Source organism: Meleagris gallopavo, chromosome 1 (assembly GCF_905368555.1).
Source record: "Meleagris gallopavo chromosome 1, MGAL_WU_HG_1.1, whole genome shotgun sequence".
Taxonomy (NCBI): Eukaryota; Metazoa; Chordata; class Aves; order Galliformes; family Phasianidae; genus Meleagris; species Meleagris gallopavo.
In genome coordinates this window covers 106,398,265-106,414,305 of record NC_139404.1, presented here as the reverse complement: position 1 = coordinate 106,414,305, position 16,041 = coordinate 106,398,265, and the positions used below count along the sequence as shown (strand labels likewise).

At 38.3% G+C, this 16,041-nt stretch overlaps 1 protein-coding gene across 1 annotated transcript in view; it reads right to left on the bottom strand.

Moving 5' to 3' along the window:
* Positions 1 to 16,041, bottom strand: part of PCP4 (Purkinje cell protein 4) — a 52,030-nt gene that overhangs the window by 20,893 nt on the left and 15,096 nt on the right. Inside the window, exon 2 of the mRNA XM_003202949.4 lies at positions 10,469 to 10,520. Coding sequence (XP_003202997.1) covers positions 10,469 to 10,520 — 52 coding nt within the window. The remainder of the gene's footprint in view (positions 1 to 10,468; positions 10,521 to 16,041) is intronic.

Genomic DNA, 16,041 nt, shown 5'->3' with positions numbered 1-16,041 from the left:
ACCGGAGACTTCTCCTGTCAGCTATGACTTTTCAAATATGATGGAGTGGCTCATCAACCACATCAGCCAGTTTCTTCAGGACCCTGGGATGCATGTCATTTGGTCCCACAGACTTGTACACAACCAGCCTCATAAGGTAGTCTCAGACTTGCTCTGCTCTTACAGTGGGGAAGATTTTGCCCACCTAATCCCCACCTAGAGATTCAGGCACATGAGAGAAGTGGGAAGCCTGACTGCCAGTGAAGACAGATGCAAATAATTTATTGAGTACCTCAACCTCCTCCCTGTCTGTTGAAGCCAATATTCCCTTCTTGTTTATCAAAGGGAGTACACTTTCCCTTTCCTGTCTCTTCTGCCCAATGTATCCAAAGAATCCCTTCTGTTATTTTTTCACATTCCTTGCCGATTTCAGCTCTATCTGCACCTTGGCTTTTCTGAATCCCATTTCTGTATGTCCTATCACATCACAGAAGAATTGTCAATAGAGAGATAAATAGAGCATTAGGTGTCTCATACGTACACATTTACCACCAGAAAAGAGGATTTCCACCCCAAACTTCTAAAGAGGAACAGAATTTACTGTCATTGATTTTACTGGCTCCTGTTCAGCTTAGGAACCCAAGATATAATTGGATGAGAAACCTTCTCTTGCTATGTATGTGGAGCCTAGGCACTTTATATAATGTCCTAAAATCCAATTCTGAGTGTCAAGACTGGAGGTGCACTGATTTACATTGCAGTATCCAGTTCCTTTCTGCAGACTTAACTACCTTGATCCCATAAGGATGTTCAGCTAAGGACCAAACTTTAATCATGTCTGTAACACTCCTGCTGTTCTAAATGCTAGTTGCTTGCAGAAGGTAGCCTGATAATACCAAATTGCAAGCTAATTTTGGAGTATCAAGCTAAGTGTATTAAGGGCTCGGTGCTACAAATTAAAAGCTTGAAAACCATCAGAAAAAAAAAAAGATTTTTTTACTGACTTACTAATGGAAAAGGAATTCATAAGAGGAAAAGATTTTTCATTTCATCTAGAAAACCAAGTCTTCTGGAAAAGAAAAACAACAGAACAAAAGCCTGTATATGAAGTAAAGCAGTTAATGTGTAGTTAAAGTGATGTTTCTGTAACAATAAACTCTGGCAACCTTTGTTGTGCATTGACTGTGCTCCCCTTTCATTTTTCACTTCCACTAAATTAGAAAAATCATGCTACTAAGCTACATCCACCTTTTTTTTTGTGGCCTTTTAATCACCTGTTGTTAGAGTCTGTGGACATGGAAAGAGACATCTGTAATTTGTGACAATCTAACTCCAAGGACTTCCAGTGTCAATACGCCACTTCTTGCACCATTTACTCTAATGCTTACAGACTATTGGCAAACTATCCATGATGATATATGGGCAGATTCATTTCAGAGGTACCATTATTAGTTTTACTAGGCCTACCTAGAAACTAGCTGACCTGGGTTCTTCATTTGGGTTCCTATCAGCAGCAAAGCAGAACTGAATGTTCTTCTCAGAGTACTGATGACAGCACTGTTTCATGAGTACACATTTGTGGAAGCAAGCCAGCGCATGTCAGCCATGTACCAGCCAAGACCATGGAAAGAGGTCTTGTCTACCCTGGTGCATAGGCAGGCAGAGCACTGATAATTACAAACTGATCTCCAGAAGAAATACGGTCAAAGGCATAATTTCAGTTCTGCCTTTCCTCAACAACTTGATAGGAACTCCAGCATATTTGTGAGTCATGTGAATGGCAAAACCCACCAGATCAGCATTTGTTTTCCTTAATTTGCAACTGCTTCCCCCACCCCTAATCTTTACAAACGGGCTTCTCAGAAAGGATGAGAGATTGGACCACCTTCCAGGTGCCCAATAGTCACTGAAATGCAAAAAAATTGGACATCTCCCAAATGCCTGGATCCAAAATGCTGCAAGATCAAAGCCACATAGTCGTCATGATCAGAGGGCTGGAGTACCTCTCCTACAAGAACAGGCTGAGAGAGCTGGGGATCTTCAGCCTGGAGAAGAGAAGGCTCCAAGGAGACCTTGTAGCAGCCTTCAATACCTGAAGGGGGCCTACAGGAAAGCTGGGGAGGGTTTTTTCATAAGGGCAGGTAGTGGCAGGATTTAGTAGATTTAGACTAGATATTAGGAAGAATTTACTTACTGTGAGGGTGGTGAAACACTGAAACAGGTTGCCCAGTGAGGCTGTGAATGCCTTCTCCCTGGAAGCATTCAAGGCCAGGCTGGATGGGGCTTTGAGAAACCTGGTCTAGGGGAAGATATCCCTGCCTATTAAAGAGGGCTGGAATTAGATGATCATAAAGATTCCTTCCAACCCAAACCATTCTGTGATTCTCTGATCATTGCTATGGCAAAGCAGCTGATACAAAAAAACCTTACAAAAGAGAAAAGTTGTGGCCATCAGCAAAGGGAAGAAACTAGAAGTCAGAAAAAAAAATAATAGAACAAATTAGAAGACAAGGGCACAGTCAGTGCAAATATCCCCCTACCAAAAGAACAAAACAAACAAACAAAAGACACATACATGCACACACACTCACACACACACACAAACACACAACAAAAAAAAAAAAAAAAAAAAAAAAAAAAAAAAAAAAAAAACACCAAAAGACAAATGAATATGCCAGTAACCTTGCAGGGATCTTGTAGAGGCTCAGGTCTGGGACTTAACAGTTCTGTTAAAGCTCCTTTCTTTCAGGTAATTTCACTACTCCTCTATGTCCAAACTGAGCTTGGTTTATTGACAGTATAAACTTTCCTGAAGTGTATGCACAACAACTCATGCAACAGGACAAAAATAATCTATTAACAACTGAAACTGAATCATCATTAAGCATAATTCATAATTATTTCCTCAGTCTATTTCTAATTGCAGTGCTGCAGGATGGCTGCAGCTCTACTAACTGCTACCTCCTGCAAAAGTTGTGCAAAGGAGCAGACCATATTAGTGGCCATAGGTAAGTATGTACACTTATATACATGTGCTCACTTCTTCATGTTTCAGAAATTGAGCTGAATTTGTATGCATGCAGTTTGAAAATACCACATGTAAGCAGGCATATACACATACGTATCCCAGCTTGTATGCAGGCACTGTGTATACAACAAAGATCTCATAAATTAATCAAGTTATTCTTGTAGCAAGCTGGAAAGAAAGAGATGAAATGAAGCAGGGATTGTTATTGTTATCTCTATTTTTAAATACTTGGAAAGCATTCAGTTACTACAGTGGTGAGGACCATATAAGTACCTAGACAGATTCATTTGTGGCAGGAACACTAAGTGTGAGGGTTTTTCCAACTCAAAGGTGCCAGCTAGCTGGGGGTTTAAGGGACCTCTAAGGGGAGGGGAAAAAAAAAAAAAAGAGAAAAATATTTTGAAGTCATATTTTTCAGTCCTTTGAAGGACTTCAAAAAGTTGAAACAGTTGCTTATAGTTGTGCTGTTTTTCTTTACATTTTGTTTTTTTGGTTTGTTTTTTTTTTGTTTGTTTGTTTGTTTTTTTCCCCTGGGAACTTTTGCATATGATTTGCTTTCCTGGTACTCTTTTATCAGACTGGAAACCATTGTTTTCCTCTTAAGTGCAGTTATTTTAAGAGAAAAAACAACAACAACAACAACAGAGTGACACACCAGAAAAGCTGCATAACTAACATTAGGAATCAACAAACACATGGAAACATTGCATGTGCATAATGCAGTATTATTTGCATGTAGGGATGGACTTATTTGGAAGTCATGAGGGTAGTTGCAAACAATACACAAAATGAAAACTTCCAGGGAAGTCTGAAGACAGGACATTGGCCAGGACTACATGAGCACTGTTGGCTCTGTTCATCACTGAAACTTTTAATAAGATGCTTTAAGACGCTTCTGACTAAACATTTTAAAATGAAAGGTCTTACTCACCAGATGAAATCCAGCAGTAATATACAATATCACACCAGTTGTGCCAGATAACAGAAGAATACAAGCAGCATCTGGGTTCTCAAAACTATTATTTAAAGTTTCAGTCAGGTTTATTCTCTCCTTTAAACTCTAATAGACAGCTTTCCCCAGAAACCAGATGGCCACTGTGTGTGTGTAGACGTGGGGGTAGATGAAGCTCCAGTAAAGAAGGTGTTCAGTTTATCAAAAACATGTAAGTTGTTGCTTTGAAAGTTTTTGTAGTGAGAAAAACATCAGAAGTTGCTGATAAGAAATTTTTTGGTGAACTATCCTCGTTAGCACTCTTCTAAATAAATAAGCACACCACATTTCTCTGGAGAGAACTTAAACTTATCCCTGGCCTCAAGAAATGGAAATTCACCTAGGAGAGGAAATGAAGTTCATGTATAATTCCCCTTTCTTCCTTTCAGCATCCTCTCTAGGGAAGATCCGTGAACAATCTGAGAGCCTTATTATTAAAGGCTAGATCTGTCTTCAGCTGAGACACGCTGGCATTCTGAGGAGACTGCCGGACTCCTTGATACACAGATCAGGAGGGTGAAGGAAGAGATACAGGCCAGAAGAGGACCTGGAACATGTTTGGTTTGGTTCTGGCTAAATTTTTTGTGTGGGTGTCCCCATGAAAGTGCCTAAACTTCAGTGGATTAGGTTGCCTGTACGGTTTTTACCATGAAACCTATCTCAACAGCATAGCTACTCATCCAGAATTACTTGCTTTCTCCCAGCTGTCATTTGAAATGCTCTCAGCTGCAGATCATAGCACTGAGTTCACACAGGATTTTTACACCCTTTTCTGAGCCTGAGCAATCAGTACATGACAAAATACAACATGTAACTATGCAAAGGGTTCAAACACTTTTGTATTTAGGCTTTTTGAAAGTGTTACATTATTTGATGGGAGCACAGACATCTAGGAATGTTACTGAAACACAGACTTTCTATTCTGAGATTTGGGGGCTGACGTATAGCAAATAATTCTCACTTCACATTTACCATAGAATGGTTTGGGTTGGAAGGGACCTTTAATATCATCCAGTTCCAAGCCCCCTGCTATAGGCAGGGACACCTCCCTCTACACCAGGTTGTTCAAAGCCCCATCCAGCCTGGCCTTGAGTGCTTCCAGGGAGGGGGCATCCACAGCTTCGCTGGGCAATCTGTTCCAGTGTTTCACCACTCTCACAGTAAAGAATTTCTTCCTAACTTCTAGTCTAAATCTACCCTCTGCCAGTTTAAAGCCATTTTCCCTCGTCCTGTCACTACCTGCCCTTATGAAAAATCCCTTCCCAGCTTTCATGTAGGCCCCTTTCACGTAGTGAAGGCTGCTACAAGGTTTCCTCGGAGCCTTCCCTTCACCAGGCTGAAGATCCCCAGCTCTTTCAGTCTGTCCTTATAGGGGAGGTTTTCCAGTCCTCTGGTCATCTTTGTGGCCTCCTCTGGACCTGCTCCAACAGCTCGATGTCTTTCTTGTGTTGGATACTCCAGAATTGGATGCCGTACTTCAGGTGAGATCTCACAAAAGCAGAGTAGAGGAGCAGAATCACCTCCCTCAGCCTGTTGGTTGGTCACACTTCTCTTGATGTAACCCAGGATATGGTTGGCCTTCTGAGCTGTGTCAAGTGCACATTGCTGGCTCATGCTGAATCTTTCACTTCCTAAATCCCCACCAGAATCAGGTGGGTTTTATGAGATGGAACAAAAATTGGTTCTGGGCATAAACTGAATGAAATGGGGGAGAGAGACATTTGCTGACTAGGAGATCATCTTCTGTAAGGCTCTGCTTTCAAGGGACAAGAATATTTTAGCAGAATACCATAGTGAGGAAAGTTAAAGTGGCAAGACCATTTCCTCCCAACACTCAACAGAATACCCAAGAAAATTCAGTACTACACATAGTTCCAGACAATGGTACCCTTCTCAACTTCTGATTAGTGCTGTGAGGGTGAAATATCAAAGAGAGAGAGAGATCTGCTTCATCTTTTGCCTCACAAGCTACGTTCCGTGGGAAAAACAAAATGCACAAGGCATTACAACGCTACAGCTCAATCACTATCCTTCCCTGTGAGTGAAGAATGTGACCTCTGGATCTGGGCGGACATGGCAAACCCACATTCCATGAGCATATTTAAATATTTACACAAATCAGCCTTATATTTTCCTTTCTTTTTTGAAATCTTTCTCCACAACTTCATTTGTTGGGCTGTTCCCAAAACCAGTGTATTTTTAAATAGTCATTGGAGAATATTAGTGGAAAATTAATTTTGAGTTCTCAAACAAATATTTATATTAAAGTCTATTATAATAACGATCCTGAATTCTAGCCAGGAAATAATGCACTGTTGGATCCAAGCACTCCACATGAAGATGATTATTTACTATGAAGATGATTATTTACCCTGCTGGACCTAGCATTCTACTCTGAATGCAGCAGGCATAGAGTGTGTAATTTACCAAATTCCTTGAGCAGCTGAAGTTGGTGAATGGACAGTTGACCGCATTAAAAGATGCAAAAAAAGGGAAAACTTACTAATGAGAGCTCCATCCCAACATACACAACTCTTTAGAGTTATTGTTATTTTTTTTTTCTAGAAGTATTCAAATTTAAGTCAGTTCAGATGCTTCCATTTTAGATAAGCTCCTGTGCAGAGCCAACCCATGGTGTACAGAAAAAAATATGAAGAAACCCAGAGTTTTTATCCATTTACAGTTTTCTAAGCACCCAAAGCAAATATCGTGAACTCTCAGGATAAATGCTTGAGAACAGAATAGAAACTGAAAGAAATGGATTCAGTTTCTCAGTGCAACTATCTTCTCCTTACTGCATAGACTGACTCCACCATGACATGCAACTTAATTCAAAAGTGTTCATTTTCTTTTTACTTAGAGATGGGCATTTATAGAATTCATCATGTGAAAAAAAAAATGGATTTTATTATTGTTAATATTCATATTGCTGAATGATAGACATAATATTCTGAGATAATGATTACAAATATCAACTAAAATTCACATGCGTTAGATACAGAATAATTAGATCTATTAATAGGAAAAAGGAGTATTGTAAATCTAAAGAAAATAATAGATGGTTCTGACGTAGCTGCTACTATGTTAAATGTGCTAGTATGTAAAGAGTAGATTGCATGGTACCACCTTGCAACATTCAATGCCCACTGAAGTTGTCAGGTACTCTTACAATGACTTCACTAGCCTTTTCCAAGCCACTGATATACCATGATAAAACACTGTAATGCAATAGTTGTTATTCTTTAGGAAGAGATGAATTGTTATCTGCCCTTTTACAGGTCATGATCAAGACCAAACTACAATTTGTTGAAAAGGTCAAGTCAGATAAATGTCATCCTGTGTGGTCACTGAGAGTTTTGCTGTTAACCTTCAACAGCAGTAGAACTTGTTCCAACACAAGCGATTATTCAGTATTTATAATACAGATACACTTTCAAGAATTATTGGCTTGTTGCTGCATAAAGCAAGGAGGATATAGTGGTGTATATTATACAAATACAGTGGAGGTCTGCTAATGTCCAGTACTCTGAAAGTGAAAAAGGACACTAACACTTAGCAGTCTGCAGGAAAATTCAAGGCAGTTACAGGAAGATACAGCTGATGAATGAAGGTCCCATATATGTACACTCCATTTATCAACATAACCAGTACAGTTTGGGTACAGGATTTTCTTCTCCCATTATCACAAGCTCTGACACACACTGTCACACATCACTGCTCCACACAGTTTTTCTGAAGCTGTCTTTCCCATTGCACATCCCCTTGCGCCAGTGAGTAAGGCTGCTAGAACAAGGCCGCATCAACTCAGTGGAGGATGGGACTGTGCCGGCATTTTGTGTTTTATTATAAAAACCTCCAGCAGAGTTTTTTAACAAGACTAAGAGAGGCTGTTGCTGGGGTGACTAAATATGACTAAGTATATGGTATCACTGCCCAAAGATCTAAAAACACACATTCATTAACAACTACCAAACCTACCACTACTGTAAAAGGAGTCTGCAGATATTTAGTTTCCTTAAATACTTTACAGTGACAGCAACCCCATATACATCTTCAAAGAGGGAGAGTACTATTGTCATAGACATTGGCTTTAGTTTCTCCAGTTTTGACTCAGCCTAGAGATGGACCCAAAATTCTCTCTCCACAGACAACTTTACCCACAGCAGTTTCTCCATTATGTGAATCAAAACTGTAACAAGATCTGAGCATCATTATTAGTTGTCAGGGCTTGTTCTCAGCCATTATTCCAGGATTTGTAATCAAGAGCAAGGACAGTGACCAGGCCAGTTCAATTTCTCAAACAGTTTTCATAGTATGACTCTGTATTTTACACTAAAATGAAAGGCGGTTTTGTTTCTTCCTCTCTACTTCCCGTTTCCAACAAGAGGGAAAGTTATTTTGATAGGGAAATGACCATTTGAAGAAGTGGCTGATAAGAGCAGCCACAGTACAAATTTAAGACATGCACATTTTGCAGACTTCTGCAATACACAGTATATTACATTTTGTTTTACAGCACACCCGGTATCCAGAAGAATAAATCACTTTTGTTCAAATTCTAACTACATACAGCTAATAAAGTGCAGACAGACAGACTTTTTCTGCTTCTTTGATTTAGAATTCAGTCTCAGGTTGAAAGTTCTAGTTCTAATTCATTCTCTTGTAAGCATGTGGATTTGGGAGAAAAAAGGGACTGTGTTTTATCTCCCCTGCTGCTGCTCTTTTTTATGTTGGTGACAGGTTTTTTTGGTTATAATTTCATTACAAAAATAATTGACGTTATCTAACTAAGATGAAGTAAGCATTTGCCTGTTTATACCATGCATAAAACTACGCTATAACTAAGCAGAATTGTATATTTGAATTAATTACGCAAGCCAGTCAAAATTCTCCTAGAGGAGAAAAAGAAATTTGCCTCTAAAAAGGCTGCAAAATAAGTAAATCTCAGCTGAATTTGGCAGGACAACTTTATTTGTAAAGAAATTCATAGTAAATGAGCTCAGTTCATAATGTGCTTTAACAGTAAAGAGAAAAACATGCTTTCCATGCTGCCCAAATGGTTGGCATAATTTTGCTTGCCTTCCTTTCCTGTTAACTTCAGGATGCAAATGGCTTTGCTGTCAGGGTACATTTGTTCCCACTAATTCAACAGTATAACAAGCCAAAATATTTATTTCTTTTTTCCATCCTTTAATTTGTGTTTTATCATATTGGGAACATCATCTACTGATTTCATTTACTGTAGCATTATGCAAACAACTCTTATGGGAAAGTCACCTCACTGTAATACGAAAACTAAGCAGAAAAAGGACTCAGTCTTTTAGGATATGTTGCCTCAGAGCACCCCATGTTTCTGGGCAGACCAACACAAAGGCCAGAAAATCACTGCTTAAATATCTCATCCCAGTAAAACCCTCAACTTTTCAAAGAAGACACTTACATTCTTCTTGATTCTCACTGGAGAAGATGAACTACCAGAACATCTTTTGATTAGAGCTAAATGATCAAACAGAGCAAACAGCGTATTTTTTTTTTAGCTCAATCACTCCCCTGTTCATGAAAGTCTACAAAATGATGTTGTCTTATATTCGGGTGAGTCTATAATTAAAGATAATCACAATGTTTTCCTCTGAAAAATATTGCTGATGGTAACAGGATTTTAATTGCATGATTGCTGGTATGCAATGTGCTTCTGCCTCCTATAGGAAATAAAACCAGTTCTCAACTAAATACAAATGTTTTTACTGAAAATTCAGTTGGTTTTCTTCTTCTTTTTTTTTTAAAGCAAAAAAAATGGAAAACATTTTCCGGATAGAATTTTTTGCACCTTTCATGGAGCAGGAATTGGCTTCTGCTTGCCCCTTTGTTAGAGGCCAAAAACATAACTTGCCCCTTTGAACAGTGGAGCATGCATTCAGATTCATCCAACTATGCAGAATGCTAAAGTCAGGATCTCATTTGCTATATGGTCACTCTCTATGATTTGCCTATTCACATCCTCTCTCCATCAACTCTCAGATGAGCTCTGTGCAAGTGGTTTCTAACTTTAGTACCTCAGTTATCAGCCTAAAGTTAGGTGGAATTAAAAATTATATTCATGGACAAGTCTTTGTAATTATTTACTTTTGTACACCTTATTCATGTAGCAACTACTTATAATGTTTAATCTTCTCTCTTTTGTTCTTTTCTCACATACCAAACACTATCTTGTCCTAGTCTGTGATGATTTCTAATATTTGATTTACGTAGTGTGAACTCAGGAGCAAAACTCTACTTAAATACATAGTTTGAATATACAAAGGACACAATGACACAATCCCCTGAAGCCCTTAGAGTTTTTCAAAAACATGCAAAAGGTCAGAGGAAAAAAATACAAGACTGATGCTGTCTGACATCTGTCATTACAGTAAATATCCATATCTATTTAATTGGCTCAATATTCTCCATCAAGAAATATAGCTTACACTTACCATTCTCCCCAGATGTCTTATCTTTTCCATTTGTAGCTCCAGTTCCTTGTCTCTGGTAGAAGAGGGAAAGAAAAAGCAGTTAGAACAAACTTGGATTGTCATCTTGGAACTGCTAGCAGTTACAGTTAGATTTCCCTTCAATCTCTTGGATAGTCACTCACCCTCTTACGATGCTGTTTAGAAAAACCAGCAGTCAAAATACGAACACCATGTAGGCACAGCTATGTAAATATGCAGGTAATTGTACACTGTTATCACCTGCTAGTAATGGGCAATGTGTAGTCAGGTTAAAACAGTGCAAAAGTACGAGCTACAGTAGGACATTCCCTCGGGTCTCTGCCATGCATCCATCCGTGGGATTCTTTTGACACTGGTCAGATTTTCCATTTTGTCCTCAAACACAGATGGAACTTCCCACTTAAACTCACTTAGTCTAAAGAACACCTTCATGACATTCCATGCAAAATACTGTGAATAAATAGTAAGTGACTTATAGCAAATGCCAGTGCAGCCCAAACAGATATTCACCATGGCAAAGCAGTATTAGCGTGGTTACACTTATATAATTTACTAGCTTAGGAATGGCTACTCAAAAAAAAACACACAAAAAAAACCCCTATACTGCATCCCTCAGAGAGAGCATCTCACAGGTGGAATTAAGGTGCTTAATAAACTAAAATTTGGTAAAATTTTGGTAAAATTTGCATTCCTTATGCAAAATTATTCATACTTATATGTATTACTGAAACAGATTAAAAAATCCATCCCCTAGAGCTGTTCATGTGAAAAACCAGGAGTATGAAGTTTACAGTGAATAAATCTAGTTGCATTCAGAGGTAACATATCTTCATGCATCAGGAAAGTTAACAACTGCAGCAGCATTGCAAACCACATGGTTTGCACTAAAAAATGGACAATCATACTCATTCTGTTATGAAAAATTGTACAGGCAAACTTATCCTCAGGTATTTACTGCAGAGCAGCTGATTAAAAACTCCTCTAGTTTCTGTCCTTCATCTCCCACTGTGTTTGCATTCTCAGGGTATTCATGATGTAAGTACAAAACCTTCATGTTTACTCTTAGCTCTCATTATAGAAAGCCAGAGGGAGAAAGAAGTTCTTCAAACCCCTCAGGAGGACAGCAAAAAAGCTACATATGGTCTATCGTGCATCCACATGCCCATGGTGAGGTTTCTCATCTTCCTTCCTCTGGCAGACTTCAGTGCATGACTCTGTTCTGCTGCCTTTGCCTCATCTTACACTGTGCACTGTGCAGTGAGACAGAATCCCTACAGAAAATAACTTTGAGTCTGTAGCTACCATCCCATGCAATGGAAATATATTTTTGTTTCTCCCTGGAGCTTCACAGTCTACAACAGGAAAGAAAACTTTTGGCTAATAATGCCAAAAAAAAAAAAAAAAAAAAAAAGATCCTAAAGGGCTTTTTTTTTTTTTTAAATCTGAAAGTATAAGTTCACAACAGCCATAAGTCACTAAATCCACCCAGAAGCCAGTTTTGCCAAACACATTAACATTTACGCCTTTAAATTAAGCTTTGTTAATACTTCAATATTTCAATTTCAATCCCTATTTGAAACAAGATTTCAGTGTAAATTTACCAAAAAATTAAAATACCCAAAAAAATAAAATACCAATTTCTATGAAGAAAAAATCCAGTAACTATATTACTTTTTCTAAAAATTTACTTTCAAATGCTTTTTTTTTAGATGTTCTTTCTGAGTATTTCAGACTGTACTGCCTTGCTGTTATGAAGGCTTCTCTTTCCTCCCCAGGCTATACCTGTCAGGTTTGGTCTGCTGCTGATGCACTGCTGGAATAGGGAAGCACGCATTTCATGTCTCAGGATTTCCCTTTTGGGAGAGGGGAAAGTTCTGATAAAGAAAATAAATGAAATCTCAGCTTCAGTCACCGAAGACTTTTTCTGTTCATGAGGTCAAAATTGTTTTCTAAGTTAAAATCAGACTAAATACACAAAGCTTGTTTGGGGACCATTAGGCATAGAATAAAGCTTGCAAGTCTCTTAAACAAGCTTCTGATAGCCCTTCCTTCTCTGCTGCATACATAATTTCATCTAAAAGCACTGTGCTGTATTCCAAATAAGACCAATGGATTTGAGAGAGAAAATCAGTTTCTTGTTAATGGGGCATTGCATCTGTGATGAAAAAAGCCATATACAACACATTCATCCACTTGCAAAGCCCTCAGTATTTTACTTCAATACATTCACTGCATTCACTGGACCTATTTAAAAAAAAAAAAAAAAAGCACATTTTCAAGATGCTGATATTATTAACATTAGCCTCTTGCATCCTTCTTCACCTTTCACAATGCTACCACAGGCTGCAAACAAGGCTTAGGTTTCCAATGTCATTCCAAACAAAGGACTGAACATGAGGAGGAGTATCTTCAAGAAGCAATGGATTAAAGCCCTTCAAAAGCTGGTATAATAGATATTGTCCTCAAAGCCAACAGGAAACATTGAAATAGGAAAAAAATAGTACTAATTTCTGAGCTTTTTTTTTTGAAACAAGCAATCCCCAAGCTACTGACCATATGTTAAAAGCTAAAAGTATTCTAATCCTTTCGCTTCCTGTAACTCATAACCATCTCCCATCACTCAAAGCTTCTGAAGTTCCTCAGATTCTGTAAGCCAAGGACTAGGACAGAAGCACTGAATAAACTATCCATTGGGTATTGAAGAGGAAACGTCTGAGCCAAAATGAACATGAGTCTAAAGCCATAATGATTATCCAGTAAAACAGGATAAACAGTTTTGTTGCTACGTTGCGTAGGAGGAAACATAGTTTATGACTGCTTGGGGCTATATTAATTTTTAACTCAGTGGTTTTGCTGAACATCAAAGGCACATCATTAAAAATGTCTCTAAAAATCAAAGTCACTCCCAATTTGTCAGAAGATGAAGGAAAAAGGGCTACTGCCAGGAACCACAGTAGGAGAAGAATAGGTTTACTTTCCTGTTAAATTCTTAGTGCCATACAGTGCAGCTCGCTAATGTAGTGTAAAATCTACAGAATTAGTCCCCAGGTGTACAAACTAAGGGCAAAAAGTGAGTTTTCAGCCAGAAGGATTTCTCAATAAGAAGATTAAATCACTGCAGTGAGGTTTTCTATTCATTCTCCTAACCTATCCTGCAATCCCAAACCTAATTTTTGCTTTTTGTTACGTTCCCTCTTGTATTCAGATTTCTGTACCCTTTCAACAACACTTCAAAGTTGCACCTCAGCATTAGGGACTGTATCCAGGCATTGGTTATGAAGTTTCTTGAGGCAGAGGAATTACTTTTGAGGAGCTATGGAAAGCCCAATATCAGGAGGTGAGACTGTCAGGAAGCTTTGACAAACGGGTCAAATGGTTTTATCCTTCGTTTAAGTGCAGGGCCCATATGGCATAGCATGACATATCCCAGTGAAGCAGGGATTGCAGATGTTTAAAAGTATATTGTGTCTACATTAAAGAAAAAGGAAGAAAGGGAGAAAGGGAGAAAGGGAGAAAGGGAGAAAGGGAGAAAGGGAGAAAGAGAAAGGAAGAGAAAGGAAGAGAAAGGAAGAGAGAGAAAGAGAGAAAGAGAGAAAGAGAGAAAGAGACAAAGAGACAAAGAGACAAAGAGACAGAGAGACAAAGAGACAAAGAGACAGAGAGAGAGAAAGAGAGAAAGATTCTCAAGAATAAAAGAAAAAAATAGAAACAGTGGAAAGTTTGTGTAAAGTTAATATCAGAAATGGCTGGTGTGGCCTTGAATCAGATTTTTTTAAAAACAATTATTTCACTGACACATTTTGTATATCATTAGTATGCTCTGTTCTCATCGACTGGATAACAACAGGGAAATCTGCACAAATCCTAGGCTTTTCTTAAGCCTCATTTTGCTACCAGGTCTGCCTCTAACACAAAAGGCACAGGTGTGTGACAGAAGGAAATACATGTTGGCACAATGCAGCAACACGTCTGTGTCATGGGTGAGCCAGCTGTATGCCGAGAGACTTTAATTTGTGCTGCTATCACTGATATCTGTTCTCTATACAGAATTTTCTGTTAAGTGTATAAGATGTACCCAAATATTTCATCGGTGTTTTTTTCACAGCCTTCTGCTTTAATTAACAAAAGCAGCTGCTATAGCACTAGAATGAGAAAAGTAGTGAAAAATATATTTTAGTAATCTATAAGTTTATAACTTTTCTTCAAATAAAAATGTTTTAAGTATTCACTTAAGGACTTCCCAAGTTTTCCAGGTACAGCTTGTACTTTTCCTACTTTGCAGCAGAACAACCTGGAAATGCACCGAGTTGATGCCCACTGATTACAGGGCTAAGTATCTCCTGTTCAGTACCTTGAATCTGTGCAGTCAGTGTGGACATCATCCAGGAACAAAGAAGGAAACAAAGTTCTAGCCTGATTTTTACTTAGTGTTGGTTGATCTCAAAAGATACCAGAAATGTTTAGACTAATGAAATAAGCCGCAATTGAACTCACTTTGCTTATAGGTGCAGGAAGATCCCAAAGCACACTTATATCACCATTACTGCATCGTTACTTCATAGTGCTTTTTCTCTTCTTTCCCTACGTAGAATTTTGAGGGCATTACAATTGCATGCCCACTCCTACACACTAAAGGCAATAAATTAGATGTAAAGACAGAAAACACACAAAGCTACATCCTTCAATTAGCCTCATCTCCCATATACTTCCTGTCCAAGTGCACTATGTGCAATTCCTGATTATGAGAAAATGATGTCTTCCATGATTTTTTATACTGGGTAAGAATTTGCTACTGAAAACAAAGATCAAATATTCAATTAAAAAACAAAACAAAACAAAAAAAAACAGGTAGTGGGCCTGAGGAAACCATTTGCTGTTGCTGGTTGATCACTACATTACACATGCATGGCACAGGAAAACAGTTCTGTGATGAGGTGACATCTGGAACCGACTGAAAATAATAGGCATTGTGCAATTGCTCCTCTTTTAAAATCTAGCAAAAATTTAATTAGGTCAGAAACTAGATGAAGACCCAAAATTTAAGTAGGGGCAAAAAGCAAACAGCTATGACCTGGAACAAGTGGATATACACTGAAATTCTAAATTCAACAGAGTAAGTGAAATTCTTCTTTGCTGGACATTCCTGGGAATTGTATGTCAAAATGCATGAAGATGAACGGGAAACAATAGAATGTGTTTTGGTATATGACAGGAGAGCCATGCACAAACTGTCACACGTTCACTCCAATTTTAAGTTTCCAACACCAGTCTGTGATATAGATTGATGTTAAATCCCACTAAATAAATAAAGAACGCTTACAGTCAGAACTGAAGTGTCCCAGAGAAGCTTGAATATCACTATGAAAACTGTGTTAGAAGCAAACTCTTCTCATTGGTTTATTTTGCCATCTTTACAAGTTTCTCCACTTTTTTTCCCCACATCACAGACTGAATATTTATTTAAAAACGTCCTTTGAAGCCCGCATTTAAGGTAACAGCAACAAACACAGAGCATCTAGCCAATACTTTGTCTGAATGTATCCATGAGTCTGATG